Source organism: Metopolophium dirhodum, chromosome 7 (assembly GCF_019925205.1).
Source record: "Metopolophium dirhodum isolate CAU chromosome 7, ASM1992520v1, whole genome shotgun sequence".
Taxonomy (NCBI): Eukaryota; Metazoa; Arthropoda; class Insecta; order Hemiptera; family Aphididae; genus Metopolophium; species Metopolophium dirhodum.
Genome location: NC_083566.1, coordinates 21,996,751 through 22,012,254, shown reverse-complemented (window position 1 = coordinate 22,012,254; position 15,504 = coordinate 21,996,751). Strand labels below are relative to the sequence as shown.

The 15,504-nt window shown below is 27.4% G+C and overlaps 2 protein-coding genes across 2 annotated transcripts; one reads left to right on the top strand and one right to left on the bottom strand.

The window, feature by feature from the left end:
- The first annotated feature begins 246 nt into the window (after positions 1–246).
- LOC132948641 (large ribosomal subunit protein eL38) lies at positions 247–2,435 on the top strand. The gene is made up of 4 exons (XM_061019198.1): positions 247–411; positions 2,007–2,067; positions 2,137–2,259; positions 2,323–2,435. Exons 1-4 carry the CDS (start codon positions 409–411, stop codon positions 2,382–2,384), a joined length of 249 nt encoding a protein of 82 aa, XP_060875181.1. The 5' UTR covers positions 247–408; the 3' UTR covers positions 2,385–2,435.
- A 2,112-nt stretch (positions 2,436–4,547) lies between these two features.
- Positions 4,548–10,016, bottom strand: LOC132948638 (uncharacterized). Its single transcript, XM_061019193.1, has 6 exons — positions 9,773–10,016; positions 9,565–9,698; positions 5,928–6,123; positions 5,332–5,620; positions 5,109–5,272; positions 4,548–5,035 (listed from the first exon to the last, which is right to left on the bottom strand). The coding sequence occupies exons 1-6, from the start codon at positions 9,807–9,809 to the stop codon at positions 4,854–4,856; spliced, it is 1,002 nt and encodes a 333-aa protein (XP_060875176.1). The 5' UTR covers positions 9,810–10,016; the 3' UTR covers positions 4,548–4,853.
- Positions 10,017–15,504: the final 5,488 nt, after the last annotated feature.

Below are 15,504 nucleotides of genomic sequence, written 5' to 3'. Positions count from 1 at the left end.
TAATCGATCTCTATCGATTTTATAAAGGTAATTATGAGTTATTTAATTAAGAAAAAGTCAATAACAATAGTTTATTAGATTAAAAATAAAATCAAAGCTGTTTGAATTTCTTAAAATCCATAAAATAATATTTAGAGCAGGCAATAATTATGGAATTAATTATTTGAACTACTTATTTAAACATCGATAAGTTATATACTGGTTCGATTGTTTTGATATCACAGACTGTAGTCCGCACTCCGCGTTGCATACTTATTATTTGCTATTGCTTATAAATTGTTTTCTTTCGGTCTCTCGTTTGATTGATGTGTATCCTTAATCCATATTATTACATTTTAGAAGTTTTGTCGCTAAACAAACCTCATTAATTTTTTGTCGGGACATTAACTAGTGACCACCAAATAAATCATGGTAAGCGTTATTTAATGAAATAACTAAAAAAAAATATAAAAGGTAAGTTTTATCTATGTCAGTGTAAAGATCAATGTGGTACTCGGAATTGCGGAAAAAAGCTCAAAAAAATAAGCCACCGAACAATATTTAAATATAAATACGAACACATACAAATTCTGATTGTACCATTGTATTTAACTCGTTGAAATATATAGATTTCCGAAAAAAATGTCTAAAAATCGCTCAGGAGATAGACTGCATTTCCTATGTAGATTCGTGGAATAATTTACTCAAAATCCCGAACTTAAAGATGTTGGAACTAAGTCCGACTAACAAATTCTGATTGAACCATTAAACTTAACTCATTGAAATATACCCAAAGGTTTCCCAAAAATTGAGGTAAACTGCATTATTTTAATATATTTGTGCATTATTGCAATAGTGATTAGTGTTTTTTACGAAGTAATTAATATTATCTTAGTTACAGCTACCATTTGGATTTTTATTTGTTGTTTCTATAAAATATACTAAATTACTATATTAGTACAAATATATAATAGTACCTATAAATAATAATATTAGTAAGTACATAAATATGGTTCGCTAGTTGAAAAAAAGTCATGGTAGAGAGGATACAATTAAGTAGGCAGTTAGTTACAAAAATAAATAGTTCTGTAGTAGCTCTAATATTTTTTGGTTGTTCTATGTTTTATACATAGATAAATATAATATGGTTTTATAATTTATATTTCAAAATCAATATTAAAAATAACTTGATAATGCAACCTCAATAGATTGAAAATATAAATAATCTTTATTAGACATTTCATAATTTCAATCTTATTGTGTTATTTGTGTACCCATGTTCGTGTATTGGATTAAATGATATAATAATTAATATATTTATTGAATGAAATTTAATATTGAAGAATTATAAATATGCTTAGGTAGGTACTTAATTTACATTATTTTGACTACCTAATGATGAACCTTATATACTGATCATTAAGTGATTGTATATTAAGGGACGTAATTCTGAAGATTTAATAATTGTTTAAATATGTAATATTGAGAATAATTTAGTGATGAATCCTATGTACAGATCATTTCAGTAATTGTATATTAAGGAACGTAATTCTGAAGTAAAAATTGTTTAGTTTTTTAAATAACACATAATCATTAGTTAGGTACCTATTATGAAATCTTGATTTTGAATAAATAATGTACAATATATAATAAGATAAATACTCATTACCCATATAAATTTATACGTTTAGTCCTAGGAAAAGTATTTAACTTACACAAGTAAATTTACTATTTTTTACTGTAAATTATAATTTCATAATGAGAGTATAATAGAAATATGTACATAGAATACAGAGAACAAGTGTATAAGCATGTTCTGATATTAAATTAAAAACCATCGGCTTGAATGATATTGGGTAAAACTTAAATTCCACCTTATCCTCAAAGAACAGAACTATACTGTTTGAGTGAAACTCAGTCCTTATCGTATTATTCTTGATATCAACAGTCACAATTAGTTATTTTTTGTATTATTGTTATGTATCTGTATGTATGTTTTTAATAATAAATTATATTTTACTTTTCAGCCGCAAGAAATTAAGGAAATCAAAGATTTCCTCCTAAAGGCTAGAAGGAAGGATGCCAAATGTAATATTTGTATTCTATAAATAATATACAGTTACTTTAATGTATTCAATTTTAATATTATTTTTATAGCTGTCAAGATTAAGAAGAACATTGAAAATGTTAAATTCAAAGTTCGTTGTTCTCGATTCCTTTACACCTTAGTAATCACAGACAAGGAAAAAGCAGAGAAACTTAAACAATCATTGCCACCTGGTAAGATATTCTAATTTAATATTGTTCATTAATAATATTAATTTATATAATTGTTTTTTGTAGGTCTTCAAGTGAAGGAGATCAAATGTAAAAAGATGAACATTGACGATAAAGAGAAAAAATGATAAGGTTGCTGTGGATTAACGTATATATTAAATATAATTAACTTTATTACATGTAAATTGTATATTCTTTCTTCTTTAAGTTCCTATTATTTTTCAAACATGAAAGTAGAACAAGGATAAATATGTAATACACATTGCTAATATTTGTAAGTATTCATGAGGGATGTAAGCTAACCAATACCCAGATTTAGGAAGAGGTCATACCAGGCATTTGCTGTATTTAGTTATTTCACTTGAAAATAATAATAATAATACAAATTTGTTTCAAATTGTAATAATTACAATTATTGTCCTACTGTTGTGATAACACTAATAACAGTACTAACTAAGTTACTAGTCTGTATAAGTGATATACATTGTACGGATTATTTCTTATTAACATCTGTCACTATTAAATTTTTAATTTACAATTATATATTTATGTTATGATCTATAACAATATTTATCATTTTGTTCAGTATAAACAGTTTTGTTAAATCAAATTTGGTAATAAAAAATAACCGACGAGCAATTTATATGGATGGACGCTTTGCTCTCTCCATTAATAGTACATTTACTCCGATATTCAAAAGCTGGAAAACTAGAATTTTCAGTGACAAACACAAAATATTCTATAATTTTCAATTCTCATGGGACCTCTCATTGTATGTTATCTACATGAACAATCTATTTACTACAACTGTTGGTTGGCGTTATATGTTTTCTACAATCTTTCACCCGCAATATATAAATATAGATGTCTGTCATCTGAGCATTTCTATACCAAAGAAGTTCTTTAAAAGTCTTCAAAGAATTGTTCGAAAAGGGTTTTGGAGACTGCGTGAGCTGTGAGCACCACTACACTTCCATCAACTGCCGTTGCAATAAGTTGATGGCATCGCATGTTTTACTTTGACACCTCTCCACGTAGATTCTATTTATTGACTATTGGCCTTTATTTTCGGATCAATGAAGTAAAGCTTGTGATTTACAGTTACATGCATATATTCGTGGGCAGTTGCTGTATGCCCTCCATTAGTCCAAGTGAATTGTGAACCCAACTTTTACTTCGCATTTAATAATGGGAAGTAATCAGGGCTGTGGAGAGGAATGGCGGGCCCCAAGGACAAACTAATCCAGGCCATATAAAAAAAAAGACCTGGTGGACTTGGCTGGGCTACGGGCCCTCAAGTAACCTAGCTCTACAGTACAGTCCAGTTACCATAATTTTATATGACACTCAGCACTGAAGTCGAATGTGTAAGATTTAGGCTGTGGCATGATATAATTAACTAGTTTGTTATATCTTGGGTATTATTTATTTGGTTCTTCAGTAGTTAAGTATGTACTTGTAATCTGATATCCATAAACTTATAAAAAGGACTACAAGAAATTAATTATTTCGAGCTCAGATCATACGCGAACCATGTACTATAGTCTCAGACCGTAAAATCACCAATTATTTTAATTGTTATACCAGAAGGTTAAAATCTGGAAATAAATAGACCGTACTTCGCGCTGAAAAAATAGATACGCAAACGTATGGCACCCAACTGTAGGATACTAGAATTACGGAAAAATCATTAATGTTGATTACAATTTATAAACAACCATGTTCTATAACAGTGGTGGTTCACAATATTGTTCCAGTGAAATTCGCTATTCAAATTTTTACTATGAAATTATGTGCAAAATATGTTTGACAAGTATTATCAACATTTGAAGAAAAAAATTAAAGTACTAACTATAAGGAATAATTCTTTTAAAAAATGAAATTTGTTCATGTTTTATCAAATTATATTTATAAAAAACTTTCATAAATTAATTGTTTTCAGAACTAGCAAAACCTAAAATTGCTAATAGAATGTATTTTATCAATTATTCACATCTTCAAAATATATTAATATTTTACATACTCAGAACTCACTTAAAAATTAAAATATTGTAAAAACCTACGAGTGAACACAGATGATGTTCTTACATTTAAGTTTGATAATAGGTCAATTCACTATAATATTTAAGCTAACAACACAAAATTGAAACTGCTAGACATATATTTTTATATAATATGTGTTAGCAAGACTGACACATTATATGCAGGTATGACGACATGTACTTCTTGGCTCTTAAGTAGGCATTTGTTGTAATATATTTCACATTTTGTTAAAAAAAAGTATATATAAATAGAAATAACAATATTTTATTGAATATTAGTCACAGAAATCATATAATAATAATCAAGTTATAACAACATAAAAAAATTAATTAAAAATTCTTTTACCTAATAATTGTATAATATTTGTCAAATTAAAATAAATCACAGCAGAATTTTTAAATGATAAAATAATAACAGACAGAGTAAGTAATAATTAGTAAACAAACTATAATACATATTTCTTAAAAATAATTCAATCATTAAACTCACAATTAATATTTTTATAAATACATTGTTCTGAAATGCATTAACACATTAGTTATTGGCTTTATTAATTATTTGTAAGAATCAGCTATTTTTTGATTGATTTTAACATACAATTTTTCTTTAGAAAATAATTTAATACCCAGTTGTACTTGATCCAATTCTTTTTCTATGCGTTTACGTTTCTCTTTCATCTTATATGAATCTGAACCGACGGGCAACATATTCAATTGCGATATCAATTGATTATAATCTATATAAATTAAGTGTATTATACAATACATTATTATGTTAAGTATGGACCATTTAAAATCATAAACTCTTACCTTTTTTTATTTTGGCTAGATGTTCCAGACGCTCAGGTTCTGGTAATAATACATGACCTGGAGGACATGCTGGATCATCAAGACCCAATGCATGCCTAATTGCCAATTTTTTTTGTACTTCTTTCTCATTTTTTTCTTTCAGTGCTTTACGATCTTTTAGGTATCTATTAGAATAATAATGTATTACAGAAATTATTAAAAAATAATTTGGGTTTAATTGTACTTTGGTATTTCCCCAGGTTGATGATGACCCATTATGTTTTCTTTAAGTCCAACTAAATGTTGTTGTTTTCTTTTGGAATTATTGTCATCTTGTTGATGTACAGAATTAACATTTTTTCTAGACATAACATTAGAATACTCTGATTCGGAGCTTTCAGTTTGCACAGAAATGGTGTTCATGTGTTTTGTTTGAATGGCTTTAGCCATATCTGAAGTCTGTAATACTGGATATCTGATAATATTATTATTTAATTTACCTTCTTCTTCATGTGGATTTACTGTTTGTGTAGCTATAATAAAATATTTTATAGTAATATGTTATCTTTGTAACTTTTTTGAATATTATTTTGTGAATAGTTAGTTAACTGTCATGAAATAAACCACATGGTATGATCGCAAAAGTCCAGATTTGGTTCAATTCCGAGCAACACATTAGTTGCTTACCCATATTATAATCATATTGTCATTATATTATTATTATTATTTTACACTACGCTATGTAGTGTTAATAGTCAGATCCTTACCGAATTATAAAAATTACAATCATACCTTGTTGTTTATATCATGGTTAACTGTGCGTACTAGTAACTTAAGTACCTTGATCTCTAAAAGTCAACAATACATTTTCGACATTTTTAATTCCTAATTTTTTTTGAGTAATCTTTGTTTGAGCTATTGCAGAACGAATTGATTTAATACTAGCATCAATTTGATCCAAGTCTATAGATTTTATTTTCCTTTTTGAGTTTTCTGGGTTGATTTCTTTATTTGGTCCTTGTCTCAATTTGAAATTCTGTAAATATTTGTAAGTATAAAATTAATAACAGTATATACCTATATAATATACATTAGTATTTTAAATTATAGAATTGATTAAATTAAGTAGCCATATACAAATGTCAAATTTCAAACACAGATATTGACCATATTACCATAAATAACATTGATTCTCATTTTTATATACTAAGTAGTATTTAATTATGGCCTGTAATTTACATTACAGATAGCATTTAATATGTATATAAAAATATTATTATTTTGAAACCAATTAATCAAATTTATAGATTTCTTAGTATTGTCCTTCCATCCCAAACTACTTATATTATATTATTGTTACTAGTTTATTTCGAGGCATATAGCTAAGGGGTGGCCTGGGATCCCCGGCCACCCAAAATATTTACAGCCCCCCCATTATATTGTTGAAATAATCGAGTAAAAAGAGTTTTACCATATTTTAAAATGTCTATTATGATATTTGTTATTATTACATAATTATCTTTGACACTGTATTCTCACGATGATTACAAATATAACAGCATAACATAAAATGTGTCATTGATGCTCATCGTATTCATCGTGTAGGGAATGGTTTCCCTGCAGAGTCAATCAGTGGTACAGCACTGTGTCGTGATGCAGAGACTTATGTTCTGACCAGTAGTGATGCTGGACATACGCTACATACCTTTAACGTTGGACACAATGCATCTATATTAATTATTATAAGGTTGCATGAACTCGAAAGCAACGGCGATGGTTAGCTTGGTACCACAATTATGCGTATTATGCACCATAATATTTGTATTAGGTACCTTACATATTTATATTCTATAAATACAATCGCTAAATTTCTATTATAATCAACTATAACAAATAATGCTATGATAATATATACCTATTGGCTAGTGTATTTTGTAACTTTACTATAATATTATATTTAAAAGAGAAAGATTTAGGTATGTTTCTTCATAAACTCAAATTTGAATGAAAAAATAGCTTCATAGGAGCACTTACAATCTAAAACAGTACAAACATACTTATAAATTCAATGAGTTCTTAATGAGGGGGGAGGGATGTAAATGTTAGCCACTCAAGTAAAATGTTGACGATAACTAGACCACCACTTCAACTTCAAAACATATTTGTGGCAAATTGGTGATAAAATTTACATAAGGTATACTGACAATGTTTTTAAATGTTTTATTTATTTCTATTATCTATTTTGTATTTTCTCATTTAGCTGGAGTAGCGGGTTGTTCATACAAATAATAATTAGACATTTCCGCTTATGATGAAGAGAAAAATGTATTGAATAACATTGTTTAAAATAAAAGAGATTGTTTACCCAGATAAAAATATGTAATTTTTTTTTATTTAATATTATATTGTTTTTATTAAGTGCAAAATATGAGCTAGCTTGTTTAATAATTATTAATTATTAATAGGAAGGCCATATGTTCTATTAAACTTTAAAATAAGCATGCTGGTGAATTAGTTTTTCTTAGTTTGCCACTCATAGTATTATGCATATCATAGTATCATACAATATAATACAGGGGAACGGAGTGGCCGAGCAGACTACGGCGTCGGTTTGAATCTCGACCACGAGCGGCTCCTCTTTCTAGGCAGGCAACTGTGCCCAATTCGAAATTCTGCCAAAACTAAAACACATGTGTTAACCCAACCTACAGTATCCTCCCCCACAGTTGAAAAACCACCCAATGTCGTATGTGGCCGCATGTAAATAAAAAAAAAATATCTATATATATTACAAACACATAAATATGGTAATATATTATTATTGTTATTAATTTATTATTATTATTATTAATATTCAACTACCAATAAATCATATTTACCCTTTGGTTGTCATGGTTTATAATATTATTGATACAACATCATCAAGATTGAATACATTAAAAAGGAATGTTTTGTAAAATATAAAGACACTGATTTTATTGTTGCCATGATACATAAATAAACAAAAAAAGCAGATACACATTGAAGAGTGCATTATTACAACTTAGTTAATGTCGGATGACTGAAAAAAATGTCTTCAATTAATAATATAACCAGGTAAATTATTATACATTATTTAATGTATTTGAAAATAAATTATTAGTTATTTGAGATAGTATAAAACATCATTAATATTATATTTAATTTAACAATTTAAATTAATTAAAAACTAAAAAAAATAAATAGGCTCATTAAAATATGGGTATTATAAAATGCACATATTAAATCAGTAATAAATAATATTTGTATAAATTGATGGTCAAATTTTTGATGAATAGTTTTTTCTTTGAAGAATTACTTTATACCTTTAGTCGTTATTACCAATTGGCTATTAGTAATATTAATTATAAAAAATTATTGAATATAAATTTTTATATTTTATCAGTATAATGTAAGCAGTGTTTGAATTGGGAAAAAATAAAAGGGGGATACAAGTGTAAAAAAAAATGTGTTCCTTAATATTTAAATGTTTTATCGATTAGGATATAATTAGAAGGGACAAGCATAAATGCACCGCGTCGCCTTTCAATCCAAGCACTGAATGGTTAATATTATATATACATTTATTATTTAATATAATATTATATGCTAGGTATATGGTAAATCTGTTGTAAATTGACATACCTACCTATATTAATATTACCAATTAATCTTATAACTTATAATATACCATAAGATGATGTCAGCGTACTATTTGTTTTCTCTCTCTGGCCCACCGCGCAACATAGACAAAACACATTTGCGCAGAATCGTTTTTTCTATGTCTTTAAGTAATCTTAGAGTAAAATCACACATTACAAAAAAGATAGAGAATAATATTTTTGAAGGAATGACATATTGATTTTTCTAAATATTGTTTCAAAACAATTTAAACATAATTTAAATTTACAACATTTTTATTGTTTATTTTGAAAGTTGAATACAAAGTCAAATAACAATAAAATATAAAATTGATATGTTATTCCCTCTAAAATATTATTCTCTATCTTTTTTGTAATGGGTGATTTTACTCTAAGATTACTTAAAAACATAAAAAAAACAATTCTGCGCAAATGCATTTTGTCTATGTTGCGCGTGGGTCAGAGAGAGAAAACAAATAGTGCGCTGACATCCTCTTAATACATAAAACAATGTCTTATATTACCTATTATTTATTAATAATTATCTAACCTAACCTATTAGGTTTTTGTAATGACTTTTGGTTAAATGCTTAAAAATTAATTGTAATCTATTAATTCCTACTATTATAGGTATCAATAAGTCCACCCCTTGCCAAAATAATTTCATATACAATCTTAATTGTATCCCATGGTAGTTTAGGTATTTCATTTTTTGTGAACAAGGTCTCATATTCATAAATCAAAATTCACCTTGTCGCAATAATTAAAGTGTTAATTTGATATGGGTTTTACACATAAATAGTGGATTGATAGTGTACCTGAATATTGGTGCATGGTAATTTGTTTGATGGTTTTACATTTTCTTTTGACGTTTGGGTGTCTTTTGCTAATTTAGTCACATATCTCTTATTCTCTTGAATAAAATTTTTCTTGGGTTTGGCTCCACTGACTCCTTTAATATAAAAAATAAAGAAATAAATCAATTATAATTATAATATTTAACTTTAGTAAGATACTGAAATTTACTATAATCAATAGGGAAAAAATCTCTGATTGAACACATTGCATCCGATGATTTTTCTTCTTGTTTACGTATTAAACGTGATTCAATGATTAATAATCTATCATACGATAACAATCAAGTCTTAAATATATTGTTAATTTGAATAATAATATGTATAATCTACCTAAAATCTAAATTATTATTAAATAATAAATAATAAATCAACAATTTTACTATTGATCCGTTAAAAATTGAAATTGCTAACACAAACGTAAAAGATATCGCTATCTGTGACCTAAATGCTTTATCACTAAAAAAATCCCAAAGAAGTTACTTTAATATTATACCATCGTTTGGACTGACAATTGTAAGATACATAATTTAGGCGGGTTTTTAAATTTAAAATTCGTCAATGATAAAATAACGTAATTCGTAAACAAAACTCAACTCAACTCCCAACGTCCCTCCGGTATTTACTAATAATTAATATAACTATGGTGTATAACGTTAGTATACCTACAAATTGAACGTCCGTTTTGTAAAAAATTCAATCTATAACCTATGAGTATATTAAATTATAGCCTTGAAATTAATTACATTCTTTAAAACTATTTATTTGGTCATTTGTGTATTGCCCTAACAGTTTATAAAAGCAGTAAAATAAGTGTAGTAAACGGGTATTGCCGTTCTCAACCAAACCGTACTTTTCCTTTTCGGCCATTGCACTTTTCGATAAAACAAAAAAGTTTAATAGGTATCGGTAATAATATAATAATAATATAACTTTCTGTTATAAATATCGAATTATACCTAATTATCAAAAATATAAGTTGTATAAAATGTATTTAGGTAATATATAAATTAATAATAAAAAATAATAATGTATTAATGTTGTCAATAATTATTTGATCAATACCTTCTATAATAATTATAAGCATGCTCATATTTTTTCAGATTTATAGGTACTTTATTTTATACATAATATATAGTCACATAGATAATTATTATTAAAAATATAAGTTATAGAAAATGTATCTATTTATGTATCTAATTATTATTAATCAAATAACCAAATAATCAATGACATCAACTATAAAGGTTTTAATACATTTCGAAATGCATAAAATAAAGTAAATACATCATACATGTATAGTTATTAAACTTTTTGATTTGGCCAAAAATGTACGATTTTGGTCGAAAAGTGAACTGACTGAAAGGTAAGTGTACGATTTTGGTCAAGAAGGGTCTCGCCCTAGTAAATAGCGCACATCACTTTTATATTTGGTGATTGACATTTTTGTACGTTGTAATAGATTACTAGTACCTACTAGTAAGTGCAAGGCCAAAGTAAACAGTTTTAATGGAACTTCCCCGAACTCCCAAAATAAGCATGATATCTAAACGTGACAAGGGTCTCAACTATTTATTAAGGTGAAACAATTCAGGTAATTACAGGTAGGTACTATAGGTAGGTTACCACTGCCCACTAGTTACGTTGTGCAGTGGCCATAAAACACTATAACATTCAGGGGCGGCTCCCTGGTTAGGGGGCTGTGGCCCCTAGCCCCCCCCCCCTCGGAGCCACCCTTGATAACAGAGAACAGAGAAAGAATAAAACCAAACCGTTTTAACGGTCAAAAATGATTTGACAGGAAAAACGATCACGTCTTGAAGAATTCCTAGTCGGGTTTTGATAATTTTTTTTTTACATTTGAAAGAGGAAAATGTTATTCAGGTCACATAGTAGTATAGTACTTATAGATTTTTGAATTAACTTTAAATGAGGCTAGACAATTAAACATTTAAAAATACTTAAGAGTTTGTGATTATTGAGACTTTTATCATACAAAAATTACAAATTTTGAGTTTTTTAAGTTTAACGCGACCTGTATTAAATATTAATACCATCATCTTTTAAATAAAAATAAAATTATAAAAAATATATTTTTATATATAATATATAAATATCTTTAACACTGTAAGTATTAAGGAACTAAATAATTTGGGTCTTGAGCCTAAGTACAAAAATAAACAAATTACGATTTAATATTGTACAATAGTCAATCAAATATAAGGAATGTTGGAGATAACTGAACAGTTATTATTTTATAAGTTATAGCTGCGAATAATATTTTTTATACATTTTATGATATTTTTGTATACATAATTAATAGTAAGCTGTATACATATATATGTTAAAAATAAAAAATCGCATACAGATTAACAAAATTAAAATATATTGTATTTACTTACTTATTTAATTTATTATTTGATTGTATAAACGTAATTGCTTCAAATTTGTAGACCTCCTAAGACCACTCTTGAAATCCAAACTCTCCCTATCCAATAAGCTCCCTATCCAATACATTATGTAAGCTAATAATGCGACCAATTTGGATATACGGCATATCCAGTTATGTCCTATGGACTTCTGCAAAGCTCTCTAATACCAAATCGCTTCGGGCATTTCAAACCATCTGTTTACCCAACTACCCTAGGCGTGAGTACGTAACTAGACCTTAAAGTTAGATGGGGAACTAACCATTATTAACAATCAAATTTACTTATTAAACATGTCGTAGGTTAGATATGTCTGTATAGATTGCAAATCGTTTTAATAAATAATAAATATAAAATAAAAAGGTGGACAAGTGGGTGCCGCTTTGCTCACTGCTGTACAGTAGTATCGAGCATGTTATTGTGATAGATGTGTTATATTTGAATTCAATGATAAACCATTGCATACGAACAACGATTTTGAGCGGAAACGTTGTTTTATCCTAGCATAGTTGTTTAAAGAATCAAATTTAATAATTAAAAAAAAACATTAATAAAAATCGAAAATATCTCATGGCTGTATATAGCGTAATTATTCGGTGAACTTTTTTTTTGTTGATAAAAGTAGAAAACTTGTTGAGAATCTTCTATTGGCATTTCTAATGTAAGCTATTGAAAGAAAAACGTTTATGAATTTATAACTGAAAAATAATTTACAACATTTGAAAAATTGTTCCCACGTCCATTGTCTGCGACCATTTGTCCCAGATCGACGTATATCGTATATAATATTAATAGTAAGTATAGACGTGCGTTATGAAAAGAGCCATTATATAGAACTTCGAATTTCGCCATTTCGTGCAGGCTTAAAATGATTTCTATATATGTTACGAACTTTTGCACTTGAGTATCATTTAGAATCTAATTTTAAATAATAATAATAAAATATATTAGAATAGGTAATAGAGTAATTTAGTAGATTGGAATTTCAGTACAGTTAAAATAGTTATTTGATTTTAGTGCCTATAGCTAAATCATATTAGGTATACTTTAGTTATATACACATGAATCGAATAATTTTTTTTTATAACAAAACAAAATATAATGTATGTTTTATATTTTATATATAAATATTAAAATATTATCTGTTATTATTATCTATTATTTTTTATTTTTTTTAACTTTTGAAATGTACCATTATTTTTAATAGTTTAACTATAGGTATGCATTCTTTAGATATTTTGAATTATATGCTTACTATATAGTTTGAAAGAATGAAAAAAGCAATTTTGAAATGTAAAAGTCTCTTTTTATTCTTCTCCCCAATCAGCCATATAGATTAAAGGATCCTCGACGACGCATTGACGAAGCAGGAAGTTCCTTGTGTGTGCTCAGTGAACGTATATTTTTACGACCTTTTTTTGTTGCGTACTTCCCCTAGTTCCACCCCTAATTTACGACAATTTTGGATAATACCCCAAGCTGACGTTTACGACCCGCATTTTGCAAGAGGATAGGGGTGTTCCCCAAACATTTTATCGTGTATATTTAAACCCAGATGGTACACCACTGTTAAGTAACATGGAAAGATATCAAAAACCTTCACACTCACTAGTTTACCAGGAGTGGAATTTACCAGTGAGGACTATAGAAATATATTTTTCTAAAAGAAAAGCACATCGTTGTAGAAATAAAAAAATATATATAATATACACCTACCTATATATTATTATTATTATTATTTATTTTATTTATATGTAAATTTTCCATTTGGATTTATTAAATTTAAGGATAGGTAACTGGAATAATTTCAATTGTTCTTGTTGCTATTGAGGTTTCTTCCATACATAGATGGCTTCCGAAAATAAATTACAGTTTCGGCATACCTGTGGTAGCCGGTAGGTATGAAAGGTAACTAAATAATAACAAATGTAGTTTGACATTATTATTAAAAGAATCTACTGTTACTATAAAATAAGTATCATACTATTTTTATCAGGGATTAATTTATTATTATAAAAAAATATAAAATATTTAATACTTTATATATTATATATTTTTAAATATAATATAATACTACCTACAAACATTTAGATCCTGAGTGATATCTGGGGTTGTGGAGTGTTTATCTTTCAACACTTATTTACAATAAATATTTTTAAGAAAACAATCTATTATTTAGATATATTTTATTAAATTATACATAATATTATGTGTTTTGTACTACAGTAGTAGCATTGATTATAAATACTATAATAGTATTTATAATCAGTGATAGTATAGGTAGTACCTGGTACCTACTAGGACACTACTATTACACTATAATATGTTAAATGTTATAATATGTACATTGTAGTACACTGCCAGGATACTGGAAACAAACTATAAAATGTCTATATATTGAGTAAGATTTGCAGCTAAACCGTGGTGGCAAGAGATCATAAGGAAGCTATTATAATATTATCAGGTCTTTCGATTCATCGGGCTCGAAGGGCGTCGTATAGAAACATGGGCAAGCGTAAAAGCCACCGCGACGGCATGGCGGCTGAGCCGATGCGTGCTAAATGCATTATACCATCGCCGCCCACCGAAACGAATAGGAAATGAAAAACCTTACCTACACGGTACACACACGATTTCGCAGACTTAATGGACTGCGTCTGTGTGTATACCTATAATAATATACATTGCGCGTATAATATACATTATTATATTGATAAATATAATATGACGTCGTGTTCTTTGTCGAAGGTCTTCTTCTCATTGTAAAAATAGATACAATAAATATATTTTGTGCATTATATTACATATATATATGTGTGTGTTTTTTTTTATTTTTTCCTTTGATTGGAAACCCGTCTATAAATGGTCACCGAGGATTCGGGCGCCACGGGATTTGGCGCCAGGACGACGCGATGATAAGATTCGATAAAAATCTATGTATAGGTATAGGTACCTATTATAATGTTTTTTTGTGTCCTATACCTTATATAGTTCTTAAATCGTATAAAAATGTATGATGTACATAATATATATTATATAATGTTTTTAAGATACAATTTTAAGATTATATTTTATTATACAATATACACAGTTTTTTCTTACCCTCGTTTTTTTCTAAACTCTTTTAAAAAAAATGTATATAACAAAAATTATTGTGTCACTATTGTAAGATATTTTCCAGGGCTTAAATTTAAAATAAATAGTCGTTTTTACGTTTTCGGATATTTAAACGTTACACAGTTTTAATGTTTATCGTTATTGTACTTTCAAACGTTATTTGATTTTTACGCTTATCGTTTTTATATTTTTAAAAATTTTTTTAATATTTCGTTTTCTGTTCAACGTTTAATTTTTTTTTTATATAAATTATATTGTTATTTTTGGTATAGATCGGTAGTAATCAACCACACTTTGACGTATGAAACTAAGAACTATCAAATTATTAGAATTTATTGTCCAGGATAGGTTATTTTCA

Bases quoted from the DNA above. Each gene is read 5' to 3' on its own strand.
- LOC132948641 (XM_061019198.1), top strand. The intron at 2,068-2,136 runs GTAATATTTGTA...TTATTTTTATAG, and splicing joins TAGAAGGAAGGATGCCAAAT to CTGTCAAGATTAAGAAGAAC. The intron at 2,260-2,322 runs GTAAGATATTCT...TGTTTTTTGTAG, and splicing joins TAAACAATCATTGCCACCTG to GTCTTCAAGTGAAGGAGATC.
- LOC132948638 (XM_061019193.1), bottom strand. From the start codon at position 9,809: ATGTGTTCAATCAGAGATTTTTTCCCTATTGATTATA. The intron at 9,699-9,772 runs GTAAATTTCAGT...TTTATATTAAAG, and splicing joins TTTTTTCCCTATTGATTATA to GAGTCAGTGGAGCCAAACCC. The intron at 5,036-5,108 runs GTAAGAGTTTAT...TAATTTATATAG, and splicing joins TCTAGCCAAAATAAAAAAAG to ATTATAATCAATTGATATCG.